Source organism: Urocitellus parryii, chromosome 1 (assembly GCF_045843805.1).
Source record: "Urocitellus parryii isolate mUroPar1 chromosome 1, mUroPar1.hap1, whole genome shotgun sequence".
Lineage (NCBI taxonomy): Eukaryota > Metazoa > Chordata > Mammalia > Rodentia > Sciuridae > Urocitellus > Urocitellus parryii.
Genome location: NC_135531.1, coordinates 191,918,654 through 191,933,194, shown reverse-complemented (window position 1 = coordinate 191,933,194; position 14,541 = coordinate 191,918,654). Strand labels below are relative to the sequence as shown.

Here is a 14,541-nt window from a genome sequence, read left to right as displayed (position 1 = left end):
TTGATTTCCAATTTCATTCCATTATGATCTGATAGAATGCAAAGTATTATCTCTATTTTTTTATTTGCTAAATGTTGCTTTGTGGTCTAAGATATTGCCTATTTTAGAGAAGGATCCATGTGTTGCTTCTCTGCTAAGAAGAAAGTAATTCATTCATTGATGGATGAAATACTCAATATGTCTGTTAAGTCTAAATTATTGATTGTATTATTTAATTCTATCATTTCTTTATTTAATTTTTGTTTGGAGGATCTATCCCATGGTGAGAGAGGTATGTTAAAGTCACCCAGTATTATTATGTTATGGTCTATTTGATTCTTGAAATTAAGAAGGGTTTATTTGATGTATGTATGCTCCATTTGTGGGGCCATAAATATTCATGATTATTATACTTATTGATGTATAATTCATTTAAGCAGTATGAAATGTCCTTCTTTGTCCCTTCTGATGAACTTTGGCTTGAAGTCCATTTTATCTGATATGAAGATAGAAATCCCTGCTTGTTTATGAGATCCATGTGAATGATATGTTTTTTTCCCATCCTTTTACCTTCAGTCTGTGGATGTCTTTGCCTATGAGTTCTGTCTTTTGGAGACAGTATAATGTTGGGTCTTTTTTTTTTTTTAAGAGAGAGTGAGAGAGGAGAGAGAGAGAGAGAGAGAGAGAGAGAGAGAGAGAATTTATTTTTAATATTTATTTTTTAGTTCTCGGCGGACACAACATCTTTGTTGGTATGTGGTGCTGAGGATCGAACCCGGGCCGCACGCATGCCAGGCGAGCTCGCTACCGCTTGAGCCACATCCCCAGCCCTGGGTCTTTTTTTTTTAAATCCAATCTGGCAGTCTATGTCTTTTGATTGATGAGTTTTCTTCAAAGTTATTACTGATGTATTATTTTTATTCCCTGTCATTTTGATTTATTTCTCGTTTTTAATTTGAATTAGTTTCTCCTTTGATTGATTATTCCTTTTGTGTAGTTCCTCCCTTTGCTGGTTTTCACTTTAATTTTTTATGAAATATTTTGCTAAGATTGTTCTGTAGTGCAGGTTTTCTAGTTGTGAATTCTTTTAACTTTTGTTTATCATGAAAGGTTTTTTTAAAAATATATATATATATATATATGTAAGTTATAGTTGGACACAATACCTTTGTTTAATTTATTTATTTTTATGTAGTGCTGAGGATCGAACCCAGGGTCTTTCATGTGCAAGGCGAGCACTCTGCCTCTGAGCCACAACCCCAGCCCTATCATGAAAGGTTTTTATTTTATTGTCAAATCTGAAACTTAATTTTTCTGGGCATAGTATGCTTGGTTGGCATCCATTTTCTTTCAGAGCTTTGTATGTATTATTTTAGAACCTCCCAGCTTTGAGGGTCTATGTTGAGAAATCAGCTGAGATTCAGACTGGTTTCCTTCTAAATGTATCTGACATTTTTTTTCTTTGGCAGCCTTTAAAAATTCTATCCTGTTAGAATAGGCATTTTCATAATAATGTGCCTTGGGGTGGGTCTGTTGTAATATTGTACATTTGTGGTCCTGTAATCCTCCTGAATTGGATTTTCCATTTCATTCTTTAGGGTTGAGAACTTCTCTGATATTATTTCTTTCATTGAAAAAACACTAAAGTACATTCCTTTAGTGTGTATCTTCATGCCTTCATCTATCCCGATAGATCTTAAATTTGGTCTTTTAATGTTATCCCATATTTCTTGGAAGTTCTGTTCATGGTCTCTTAACATCTTTTCTCCATGGTCTATTTTATTTTCAAGATTATATATTTTGTCTTTATTGCCTAAAACTCTGTCCCTTTTCTTAAAATTTCCTTAGTGCACTGTTTGAAAAATCTTGTTTCTTTGTTAATGATTTCATTTTATATATTTTTCATCGAAATTCTATAACTTCTATAGCTAATTAGATAACTTTTTATAGTATTTAATAATGTACAAAAGTAGTTGTTCTACATTATTAGGAATGCGGCATGCTTGTCCCTATAATAATACATGTTTTACTTTTTTTTTTTTTTTTGGTGTGTGTGTGTGGTGGGGTTTAATATTTTTATTGTAGCAACACAAAATTTGCCATTTTAACCATTTTTTGATATGCAATTTAGTGGCATTATATTCACAATGTTGTGCAGCCATTCCTGATACTTCCAAAACTTTTTCATTACCCCTCATGGAAGCTTTATAAACATTTACCAACAGCTTCCCATTTCCTTTCTCTCTAGCTCTTGGTAACCATTAATCTTTCTGTCTCTATGAATTTGCCAAATCTCTGTTATACATTACTATTAAGAAGTACAGATAATTCATTATGTAAAATATCTCTTTATAGTTACTTGGTTATTTGCTATTATTACCCATAGTTTCTTTTTTATCTATTCCTCTTTAACCAATTTCTCCACAACTTAGTGTCTTTGAAAAAATCATATATTATTTCTCAGGTTATCTGTGAATGCACATTCAACTAGAGTACAACAGGGATGATAGATCTACTCCATGATAACTGTGGCCTTTACTAGAAGATTTTGAAACTAGGGACTAGAATGTCTGAAAGCTTGTTCACTCATATGTTTGGCAATTGATGCTGGCTGCTACCTGTAGGCCTTTCTGGGTTATCCACTGGAATATCAGCACATGGTTTTCCCATGTGGCCTGAGCTTCCCCATAACATGGTGACAGGTTCCAAAGGCAAGCATTCCAAGAGAGAAAGGGAAAGTGAGAGAGTGGGCCAGCATGGAGGTGGAGGTCATATTACCCTCAGTGACCTGGCCTAAGAAGTCATACAGTGTCACTTTAATTGTATTCTAAGGGATATGACAGTTACAGAGGTCTACACAGGTTTTGGGAAGAAGACCATAGACTTTGCCTCTAAGTGGAGCCACATTAGTGGAGCATGTGAGATGGGATAAGAATTTATGTGGTCATCTTTGGAAATACAGTCTGCCACAATGTGTGTCCAGCATAGTTCCCAATTCAGTCCATAGCAGGACTTCTCTAAAATTAACACTTTACCTCAACTACTAACTAATTGATCATGGAGATAGTTATACTTTCTCTCAGTAGGAAGTTGAGATTTATGCATTAAAAAGAAGATGAAAAATATAGATAATGCTGTAAGGGTTCTTAGACAAAATAAGTATATTTCTTAGAAATAAGCTAATTATTAAATATATTTCTTAGAAACAAGATAGTTATTTAAATGTTTCTATTAAAGAAGCAGTTAATAGTTTTACTGCTATTTTCAAATGTTTTCTGGTCAGGGTAACATTTTACTTTAAGTAACATTGTTTATGAATACTATGTTTATAGTTTGGGCATGAAAGTACTTTTCTAGGTTCTTTTTTTATGGGGCAGGTTACTGGGTATTGAACCCCAAGCACTTTGCCATTGAGCTACATCCCCGGCCATTTTCGTTTTTTGTTTTCAGACAGGGTCTCACTAATAAGTTGCTTGCTAAGTAGCTGCAAGTGGCCTTGAATTTGTGATCTTCTTGCCTCAGCTTCCTGGGTCATGGGAATTACAGGCTAGGGTTACTGCCCACCTTAGGTTCTTGATTTATTTGAAGTGTTTAAATAAATGATTGCTTTCTTTCTCTGACATACATCTGGCTAAGATAGTTTATGAAGTATATTTTTCATTGCATAGCTTATCTAACCATATTACCTAACTAACCTTTCTAAAATTTTAGTTGCCTCATCTAAAATATGGGAATAATAATAGTAGCTACCTCACAAAACTGGCATGAGGACTAAGTGAGTTAATAGATGTAAAGTGCGTGACACATAGTAAGTGCTAAAAAAAAGATAAGAAGTACATGAATGTCATAATGGTGTTATATATGAAAAATCATAGTATAATTTAATTCATTTCCAAAAAGGTTTTCACAGGATAATAGAATATGGTTAAGCTCTTTCATTTAGGAGAAATGATTGTGGTTTTTTTTTAATGATTGCTTCTTAATTTAATATCTGTTTGATTTTCCTAGTTTGAAAAAGAAAAACAGCATGATATTCAATCATTCTTTTTACCAAAACCTAAAAAGAGACAGTTGGAGACCTCCTGTGATGAATCAAGGATATTTCAGGAGAAAAATACCATAGTGGCATCGAGGGATATCATTGATTCTGAACATAATTTTGAACCTGAAACTAAAAGATTGAAATCAGTCACCACCCATGACTGCAACAACCTACCAGAGGAGAAACCATCTAGGCCTGGACAAACCAAAGCCAAACTCATGGAACATGTCCATAAGGCCAAGTCCCCGACAACCACCCCAACCCCTCCTGGAAAGGATTGGCAGTGTGGTTTCTGCACCTATATCAATAATTCACTGTTATCTTATTGTGAAATGTGTGAGAATCCTCAAGGCAGTGCTGGTGAGTATGTTGGAAGGTGACTGTATAGGTGGGGACTGGAGATAACCTGTGCTCTTAGAAACTCCTGTGAACAAAGGTTAGTGTGACTCAGCACTGACTTTAGCTTTTAAAATGGATTAAGAACTTCACATAGTGAAGACTGTGAATCTGTCATAGAATGTGAAAAACTCCTATTTTTATCAAGAATTCCCAAGCATCTATGATATGACATTAATTTGGCACAAATGGACATTTCTGATTAATGTCAGCAGGATGTGAATTCAGTGGGCAGAAATAGAAGCTCTGTTGCTATGGTAGCAAATATGCCTTATAGTTGTAGACCTTCTGCTTTCTTTCCTGTTTAGATACATTTGTTTTTAAAGAAATTATAGATTATTTTTATGTTTAAGTAGCAAAATAATTCAGTTCTTTACCTACTCGGTATACATTGGGCCATTTTGTTGCTTGACAGATAATTAAAAACTCCTCCATAGAGCTTTTTTTTAATATTTTTTTTTTTTAGCTGTAGATGAATGCAACACAATGCCTTTATTTTTATGTAGTGCTGAGAACCCAGGTCCCACCCATGCTAGGCGAGCGCTCTACCACTGAGCCACAATCCCAGCCCAGCTTTTTTTTTTTTTAATATATTTTTAGTTGTAGATGGACACAGTATATTTATTTATTTATGTGATGCTGAAGATCGAACCCAGTGCCTCCATAGAGCTTTAAAGAATGTGTTTGATATATGTTTTATGAGTTTATTCTTTGGTAAAACATGTTTTTTTTTTCTCTCTCTTTTTAGTACAGAGGGTTCAACCCAGGGTACTTTACCACTAAGCTATTTCCCAGCTCTTTTTATTTTTTATTTTGAGATAGAGTCTCATTAAGTTAACGAGGGCCTCACAACATTGTTGAGGCTGGCCTTGGACTTGGGATCCTCCTGCCTCAGCCTCTGAAGTTGCAGGGATTGTAAAACATATTATTTTAAAGTTAGAAATTATAAACATACCTCAAGTATGTTTTCATAGCATGTTATGTCATTTCCTGATGTTTAGTTTCTAATATGGTTATCAATGCCCCTGATTATCATAAGAAAAAGATCATTAGTATTCTTTTTTTTTTTTCCAATTTTAGAGAGCATTTTTATCCAGTGAAAAATGCCAAGTTGAGCTAGGCTTGGTGGTCCACACCTGTAAACACAGTGGCTTGGGAGGTTGAGTCGGAAGGACCATAAGTTCAAAACCAGCCTCAGCAGTTTAGCAAGGCCCTAAGCAGTTTAGCAAGACATTGTCTCAAAATAAAAAATAAAAGGGCTGAGGATGTGGCTCAGTGGTTAAGCACCCCTGGGTTCCCACCCCCCAAAAAACCAAGTTAACATTTTTTGGAAACTAGAAATGCTCATTTTATTTATCAGTGGTAATAATTATTTACATCTAATTTTTCATTATATGATAATTCTTGGAATATTATCATTAACAAAGATTCAATTAAGATATAGACTCTGATATTACAGTACTTTTCTTCCTAGCCAGGCACAGTGACACATGCCTGTAATCTCAAGTGACCCAGGAGGAAGAGGCAGGAGGATTGCAAGTTTAAGACCAGCCTCCACCACTTAGGGAGACTCTATCTCAAAAAAATTTAAAAAGAGCTGGGGATGTAGCTTCGTGATAGAACGCCACTCAGTTTAATCCCCCATACCACAAGAGAAAAAAAAGAAAAACATTTTTTTCCTTCCTGTCTTGTTCTCCTCTCTTAGTTTTGATGTAATCAGTGGCTAAGCCTTTCCTCTTTTACTTATGGGTGTTCCTACCAAAATTGACAAGTCTGCCATCTGGATGGTTATATTTGTTATGTGGGCACCTGTCGTCTGTGAACTAAATTGGAACTACAAGCTTATTCCATATAATATCCCTGTCATAATTAGCATGACTCCATGCAATTTGCAACTGGTATAGGCAATAAAAATAAAGTATATTGTGACTATAAAATAATGTCAGTTCACATTAAGTATATAAGTTAATTGATTTAGCAAGAAAAATCATAGTTTAATATAGTTCTGATTTTTTCCTTTGTGATACCAAGAACAACAATGAAATTCCTAGACCTAAAACTTAATAAGCAACTTCAAGAAAACTTCCTTTGTGAAGATAAACTACCTTTTGTGTTATTTTTGTTTTGGTTTAGTTTGGTTTTGTTTTGGTTTTTACTAGGGATTGAACCCAGGGGTCACTTTACCACTAAGCCATATCCCTACCCCTTTGTATTTTTTTATTTTGAGACAGAATTTCACTAAATTGCTGAAGGTCTCACTAAATAGCTGAGACTAGTCTCAAACTTGCAATTCTCCTACCTTGGCCTCCTGAGTCACTGGGAATACAGTTGTGCACCACCATGCCTGGCTGAACTATCTTTTGTGAATATGAAAGTCTTTTAGAAAGAAATAAGTATTCTAAGTAACAGTGGTATTATCATAACTTAAAATTGAAATTATTCAAATTACTATAATTTGGCATAATTATTTCTAACCTTGATTTTGATGGGCCCCAAAAGTATTAAAAAGGAGAATCAATTCCAAATCATCTAACTTTTTAAAAAATGTGTGTATAATACTGAGGGTTGATCCCTGGGCCTCCTGCATGCTAGGCCAGCTCTTCACCTCTGAACTATTGCTCAAATCTTTCATCTAATTTTTAAAAGAGTGCCTTCCATCTAACTCTTTAAGGACATGGTGGAATTCAAGAAATTACAGGAGTAATATTAGAATATTATAATCTGTAGTGGTTGCTAATACAGTCTCTACCATATTAAAGAATGTGTGGTATAGTAAACATTGATTGCCAATATTTATCAATATGCTCTTTTCTTGTGCTTTGTTCTTAACATCTGTAGTTTATAATTAATAATTTACAGTTCACATCATCCAAATTTATATCTCCTACTTGAATTTCAGACTGATATATCCAGTGGCTTATGTAACATCTTCACCTACTTGTCTAATGGAAATCTCAAGCTTAACATGTCCAGAATAGAACTCCTGGCTAATCACCACTGTCACATCAAATACCCAAATTTTCTCCCCAGTCTTCTCTATATGCTAAAAACCTATGTAGATTGAGCTTTCCATAATTGATCCATTAAGTAACCTCTAAAATAAATCTTGATTCCAGCTACATTCTCTTTATTGTCACCATTCTACCCAAAACCCACCATCATCTTTGTCCCAAACCTCAGGAATCTCCCTTCTAGTCACCCCCTTGGGATCCTTTTATATAAAGCAACCACAGTGTCCTTTAAATAATGCATTATTATTCCTTTGCCTAGAACTATCTAATGGTATTAGATACACTTAGTATCTAATCCAAAAATGCAAGCCCTGAGCTAGGCTTCTAGGTTCATAACCAGCTCTCAGATCCAGTGGAATTCCTCTGAGAACTTGACCCTGACAACTTTTGCTCTATGTAATTTTTTAATATTTCTCTTTAATGTTTTTCTTTTTAATTCCAACATTTTTTTTACTGCCTTCCCCAATCTCCAGTGCCTGTACTCACAAAGACTCAGTTTGGTTCTCTTTATGTGAAGATACACTATTTATTTGCTTACATTATTGTCCGTCTCCAGCACAATGGCCTATGTAACATCTTCACCTACTTGTCTAATGGAAATCTCAAACATAACATGTCCAGAATAGAACTCCTGGCTAGTCACCACTGTCATATCAAATACCCAAATTTTCTCCCCAGTTTTCTCTATATGCTAAAAACCTATGTAGATTGAGCTACCAATAAATTGCTACATGTGCTGCCACCAAGCCTGTTGCTCTGCCTCAACCAAACCTAGCCCGTTCACACTGGGAGTGTGTTGTTTTGATTTTGGATTTATCTTTCTTATTCCTTATTGTCTTTCCAGCCTAGTTCTGGGGAAATAGTAGACTGCTGGTAAACATTTTGAAAGAATGAACAAACACTAACTAATTTTTCTTTGTTTAAGACCTAGCTATAACGTTTTTAACTACACTTTTAAGTATAAATTATTTTATCTTAATAATTCTTCAAATAGACAGCCTCAACCATATCCAGGACAAAAACAAAAATGAAGAAGATGATTCTCAAATAGACATCTCCAAAAAAGTACAAGCTAGCTTAGACTGTGACAAACAAGTCATTGCACAGTCTGACCCTAACCAGTTGGCTAATAGCAAGGAAGAAATGTCAGAAGTTGAGAGGGAAGACAAGCTCATGGCCCAATCAGGTAATGGTAAGTCCTGTTTCTATTTACAGTGTCAAAATAATAACCATATATTTTAACATAGTATCATTTTGGATTTGTGATTGATGCCTTATTCCAAATGCCTTTTATTCCCTTTTACATTAAAAATGCCAACCATTCATAACCATATTCTTAAACACCAGATGATTGGAAGATCAGAGTGTGTCTTTTGGCATTCATATACTACACATGGAGCAAAACCAATAAATTGCTACATGTGCTGCCACCAAGCCTGTTGCTCTGCCTCAACCAAACCTAGCCTGTTCACACTGGGAGTGTGTTGTTTTGATTTTGGGGTGGTGCTTTTGGAAAAATAGTTAAGATTGACAGATAAAGAACTCCTTAATAAATCATTAATTCTTTATATATGGAGGCTTTTAAATGGCTACACTTAATTGGCATTTTTTTATTTGAGAAATTGTTTTTAAGGTATGTAATTTTTAAAACTCTATGAATCATAACTACACTTGGAACCAACCATCTAGTGTTTCAGATGTATTTATTTGTTGCTTGATTCCATTCATTATTTATAACTGTGATAGTTAGCAAATACCAGCCTGTAGTCATACATCACTATCTTTTATGCACCAGCTGGCAAAAATCCGTGAGCACTTTTTGGTTGTTTTTCTTGTTACTCATTTAGGGACCACAGTAACCTACAGATTGATATTCCTATTAAAACCAACTCAAAATTGTTGGGATGAGACTGCTGAAATTTTTATTCTTTGTGGTTGTTAAACACTGATATAATTTAGAATCAGATTCATAGCTTTAAAATGAAATGTTCATTAAGGAATTTCTGAGCTCAAATCATCCTCTTTTCTTCCTTTGCTCCTTCAATTCCTTCAATTCCTCAAGGGCTTTCCAAGAATATATTGAAGTGAATCCTGCTTAGGTCTAATTTTAGCAGCCTTTAAATAGACAGTATAGACTCAGGTGGCATATACTCTTATGTCCAGGTTCCTTGTTCCTGCTGCAAATAAAACCTTAAGTGCTGATGAAGCTCTGGATGTAGGACAGCATATAGCTTAGTGGACTATAGAGTAGCATCATCATCTGGCAGTTATCAACTGGGCCAAGAGTCTTCATCTTTGACAGGGAAACATTGGTTTGTTAGCTATAAATTGGTCTCTTGATGGAGACATGTTTTAGCTTATACTGACAGTACTTTTTTTTTTTTTATTGGTCGTTCATAACATTACATAGTTCTTGATACATCATATTACACGGTTTGATTCAAGTGGATTATGAACTCCCGCTTTTACCCCGTATACAAATTGCTGTATCACATCGGTTACCCTTCCATTGATTGACATATTGCCTTTCTAGTGTCTGATGTATTCTGCTGTCTGTCCTATTGTCTACTATCCCCCCTCCCCTCCCCTCCCCTCCCATTTTCTCTCTCTACCCCTTCTACTGTAAATCATTTCTTCCATTTGTATTCTCTTGTCTTACCCCTCCTTTCCTCTTATATGACATTTTGTATAACCCTGAGGATCGCCTTCCATTTCCATGCAATTTCCCTTCTCACTCCCTTTCCCTCCCACCTCTCATCCCTGTTTACTGTAAATATTCTTCTCAAGCTCTTCGTCCCTACCCTGTCCTTGTTTACACCCCTTATATCAAAGGAGTCATTTGGTATTTGTTTTTTAAAGATTGACTAGCTTCACTTAGCATAATCTGCTCTAGTGCCATCCATTTCCCTCCAAATTCTATGATTTTGTCATTTTTTAATGCAGAGTAATACTCCATAGTGTATAAATGCCACATTTTTTTTATCCATTCATCTATTGAAGGGCATCTAGGCTGGTTCCACAGTCTTGCTATCGTGAATTGAGCTGCTATGAACATCGATGTAGCAGTGTCCCTGTAGCATGCTCTTGTTAGGGCTTTAGGGAATAGACCGAGAAGGGGAATAGCTGGGTCAAATGGTGGTTCCATTCCCAGCTTTCCGAGAAATCTCCATACTGCTTTCCAAATTGGCTGCACCAATTTGCAGTCCCACCAGCAATGAACAAGAGTGCCCTTTTCCCCACATCCTCGCCAGCACTTATTGTTGTCTGACTTCCTAATGGCTGCCAGTCTTACTGGAGTGAGATGGTATCTTAGGGTAGTTTTGATTTGCATTTCTCTGACTGCTAGCGATGGTGAGCATTTTTTCATGTACTTGTTGATTGATTGTATGTCCTCCTCTGAGAAGTGTCTGTTCAGGTCCTTGGCCCATTTATTGATTGGGTTATTTGTTATCTTATTGTCTAATTTTTTGAGTTCTTTGTATATTCTGGTTATTAGGGCTCTATCTGAAGTGTGTGGAGTAAAGATTTGTTCCCAGGATGTAGGCTCCCTGTTTATCTCTCTTATTGTTTCTTTTGCTGAGAAAAAACTTTTTAGTTTGAGTAAGTCCCATTTGTTGATTCTATTTGTTAACTCTAGCGTCCTACTTAAAAAAAAAAAAATCACTAGGCTTAGAAATTCATTTCAGACAGTGAAATTTACATCGGCCTTATCCATTCTAGACAATGCCAGCATTTTCCCCTTTGCCTAGCCCTGTTTTGTTTGGTTTTGTTTTTGACTTTTCAGATCACTGGGATGATAATTCCACATAAGTCATAGGCTTCACATCTTCCCACTAATGTGAATTAGAAATAAAAAGAAGACAATAAAGGCACACTAAGTTAAAATGCTTATTCTTCTGATATTTGCTGTTTTAGAACCAGAGTAATACTCTGGAACAATAGTTTTGTTCTAACTGGAATTCCTGAGGTCTGGAATACATCATCTGTATTTTTGAATCATAAAATTACCTTTCATAAGAACACTGAAAAGAGAAATATATTCCTGTAATGTAGTTGTCAGCTACCAAGAATGAATATCAACTGATTTGGGGTTCTTATAATTCTTTTTCTCAAAGAATGACTTCTGATCCTTGAGCATAGTTTATCAAAGTTGAAGACACATTAATTATTAAGACACATTACTTATTTTATGGACCATTAAGAACAAGAAAAACTCTGCCAATTAAACTATGACAAAATATGTTTATGATAGTCTAGACCTGGCCATACCATCATCTGTTCATTTTGACATTTTTGTTCATTTGTTTACTTTGGGGACGTGGCATTATCTCATGTCTCCAGTTGCTTTGCTTGGCATTGTAAGAGGCAAACCTTTTGAACATCTCAGTAACCACATGTAAGACAGCTTCTTCTATTTGAAGGCATCTCTTTTTCTTAGATCCCATGAAGCATTCAGTCACTCTTTTGCAAGAAAGTAAGAAATTGAGGTTATTTCCCTAGCAATACATATTTGCTTTTTAAATATCAAACCTACATTCTCCTGCTCTATATTCAAATTTTTTGAACTATGCTGACTTTTCATTTTGATACCAAATCATAGTGAAATTTTTTGAAGACATCTTGAAGTCAATTAAAATCAATATACATAGTAATAACAATGCATGTACCTCATGTGCAGTTTTGAAGTGACAATAGTATTATAGTTCTAACTAAGCTCATACATGCTTAGGCAATGATACCAACTTCACAACTGCCACCTGGCCAGCAATGATTGTGAGAAGCAGATATTATTATTATAGACTCATAAGACACATCAATTTCAGAGTTATTAAAGTACATTTTTAAATTTATGAAGTATAGGAATAAGCCATAAACCAAATTTGTGAAATGGCCAATGCCATGACATTACCAAGTGGAATGGCAGACAAATCATACACTTCCAGATCTGGAAAGTAATTAAAAGGTTACTAAGGAAATCTGGCTGAGTTAAGAGTACCAGCTCTAGAGTGAGATTACTGAGTTTACATCTTCTTACTAGTGATGTAACCTTGGGCAAGTTAATATGCCTTGGTTTCTTTCTATTTAAAATGCACTATTGCCAGGTGTGGTGGTGCACACCTGTAATCCCAGCAACTCGGGAAGTTGAGTCAAGAGGACCACAAGTTCAAGGCAAGCCTGGGCAACTTAACAAGACCCTGTCTCAAAATGAAAAGCAAGAAGGGTTGGGAATGTAGCTCAGTGGTAGAGTATTCTTGGGTTCAATCCCCAATACCACCAAAACACACAAACATACACATACACACATACACACAATCTACAATGCACTATTTATTTGTGAGAGATGTACTGAGGACAGTACTTAGAACAGTGCCTGGTACATTGTATGTTCTTGATAAGTATTAACTATAATTATTATTTAGACCTGATCTGATAATCTTCTCTCCTGCAGAATATTGGACAGTGGGACTGAGAAAAGATTAAATAATTATCAGAAAATACACTTTTATAACTCATCTCTTCTTGTGAATATGAGGCACCAGGCCATAGGAAATCAGGTATTTAGCTGGCCCTCAATCTAGTGTATTGCTACCAGTAATCAAAGTGGTGCCCATTCAGTCTCAACTTCAATATACACTAGCAAAAGGAATAGATTTAAAATTCCTTCAAGACTGGTAACAACTCCTGGTGGCAAGAAAGTGTCCCTTATGCCTAACTTTTATCTTTTCAGCTAATTCTGAGTTTGCTTCTTGTTGAGTCATTAGCAAAAATGAAAAGCAAACAGTTACCACAGATGCTGATGTTTGGATGACTTACCTTGGGAGTTTTACTTCAAGCCTGCAAACATGTTCTTTGTAAAATATGTTGATATTTTTAATATAGGCTATTTCATCATTCTACCCTGTAAAAGTTTTTTTTTTTTTAAGCTATTTTAGGTAGAGGGCAGACAAGCCTTAAGATTTTCTTTCATTGTCTTTATTAGAGCAGTTGAAGAGTTCAGACATTCTGCCAGTATATGATACCTTAATGTTTTGTGCAAGTAAGAATACTGACCGGATTCACCTCTATACTAAGGTAAGCATCATGCAGAATCTGTAGCTTGAAACATAAAAATGGCTTCCTTTTTAAATTTTTCAATGGAGATATTTAATTTTATTTACAATAAGGTAGGCAGCTAGTTTTTTTTTTCTCCTTAAAGATAGTTATCAAATTCCTGTGTTAAATCTAAAGACAAATCAAAGGCAAAATTAGTCACTAAGAGCATTTACTTCAGGATAAGGCTGTCTCAGTTCAAATCTTTTACTGTCATCTTGGACACTTAACTGCTCTGTGCTTCAATTTCCTCATCTATAAACTTTGGAGGGGATTTGTTTCAAGGATAAAATGAGCTAAGTCCTATCAAAAACCTAGCCCATTGTCCAATCCTCATGAACTCTGAATAAGTTTATTCCTGCACAGATCATTTGAAGCAGCCAAAGCAACTACTTCTTTACAGAAGCCTAACTCACTTCTCCATACAAAATAAAGGTGGAAACTTTTGTATATGATTGTTCAGATTCCTGCCATAGCCTATATTAGTGGCACTCAAACGTTTTGGTTTCTGACTCCTTTGTACTCCTTAAGTTTGTTGAGGGACTCCAAAGAGCTTTTGTTTGCATTGATATTTACTGTATTCAAAATAAAAATGAAAATCAAATTCCTTGCATGTATGATTTTGTCAAAATGAACCCAACTACTAGGTGTAATTATAATGCTCTAATTAGAAAAGAAAGGGGAGGCAGCCTTAGCTCTAACACTGTAGTGGATCCCAAAGGTGAAGCAGCTGGAGGCTGGCAGGTAACTGCATTCTGGAAGTTGAATGGAGATTCTTTTTTTTTATTTATTTTGGTACTTGGCATTGAACCCATGGTGCTTTACTACTGAACTATATCCCCAGTCCTTTTTATTTCTCATTTTGCGATAGGGTCTTCCTAATTGCCTCCAAAAAAAAATTGAAATGAAGATGCTTAAAAATATTCACTTATTAATCCATTTAAAAGTAATGACAGTAAACCCAGAAAAACTTAAACTGAAAGTTTGGTTAGCACCAACGTAAGTTATCATTTAAAAAGCTTT

At 35.3% G+C, this 14,541-nt stretch overlaps 1 protein-coding gene across 1 annotated transcript in view; it reads left to right on the top strand.

Annotated features, from left to right (window-relative positions):
- Zranb3 (zinc finger RANBP2-type containing 3) overlaps positions 1-14,541 on the top strand; it is a 116,071-nt gene that overhangs the window by 76,550 nt on the left and 24,980 nt on the right. The window contains exons 10-12 of the mRNA XM_026389034.2: positions 3,988-4,381; positions 8,423-8,620; positions 13,409-13,500. Coding sequence (XP_026244819.2) covers positions 3,988-4,381; positions 8,423-8,620; positions 13,409-13,500 — 684 coding nt within the window. The remainder of the gene's footprint in view (positions 1-3,987; positions 4,382-8,422; positions 8,621-13,408; positions 13,501-14,541) is intronic.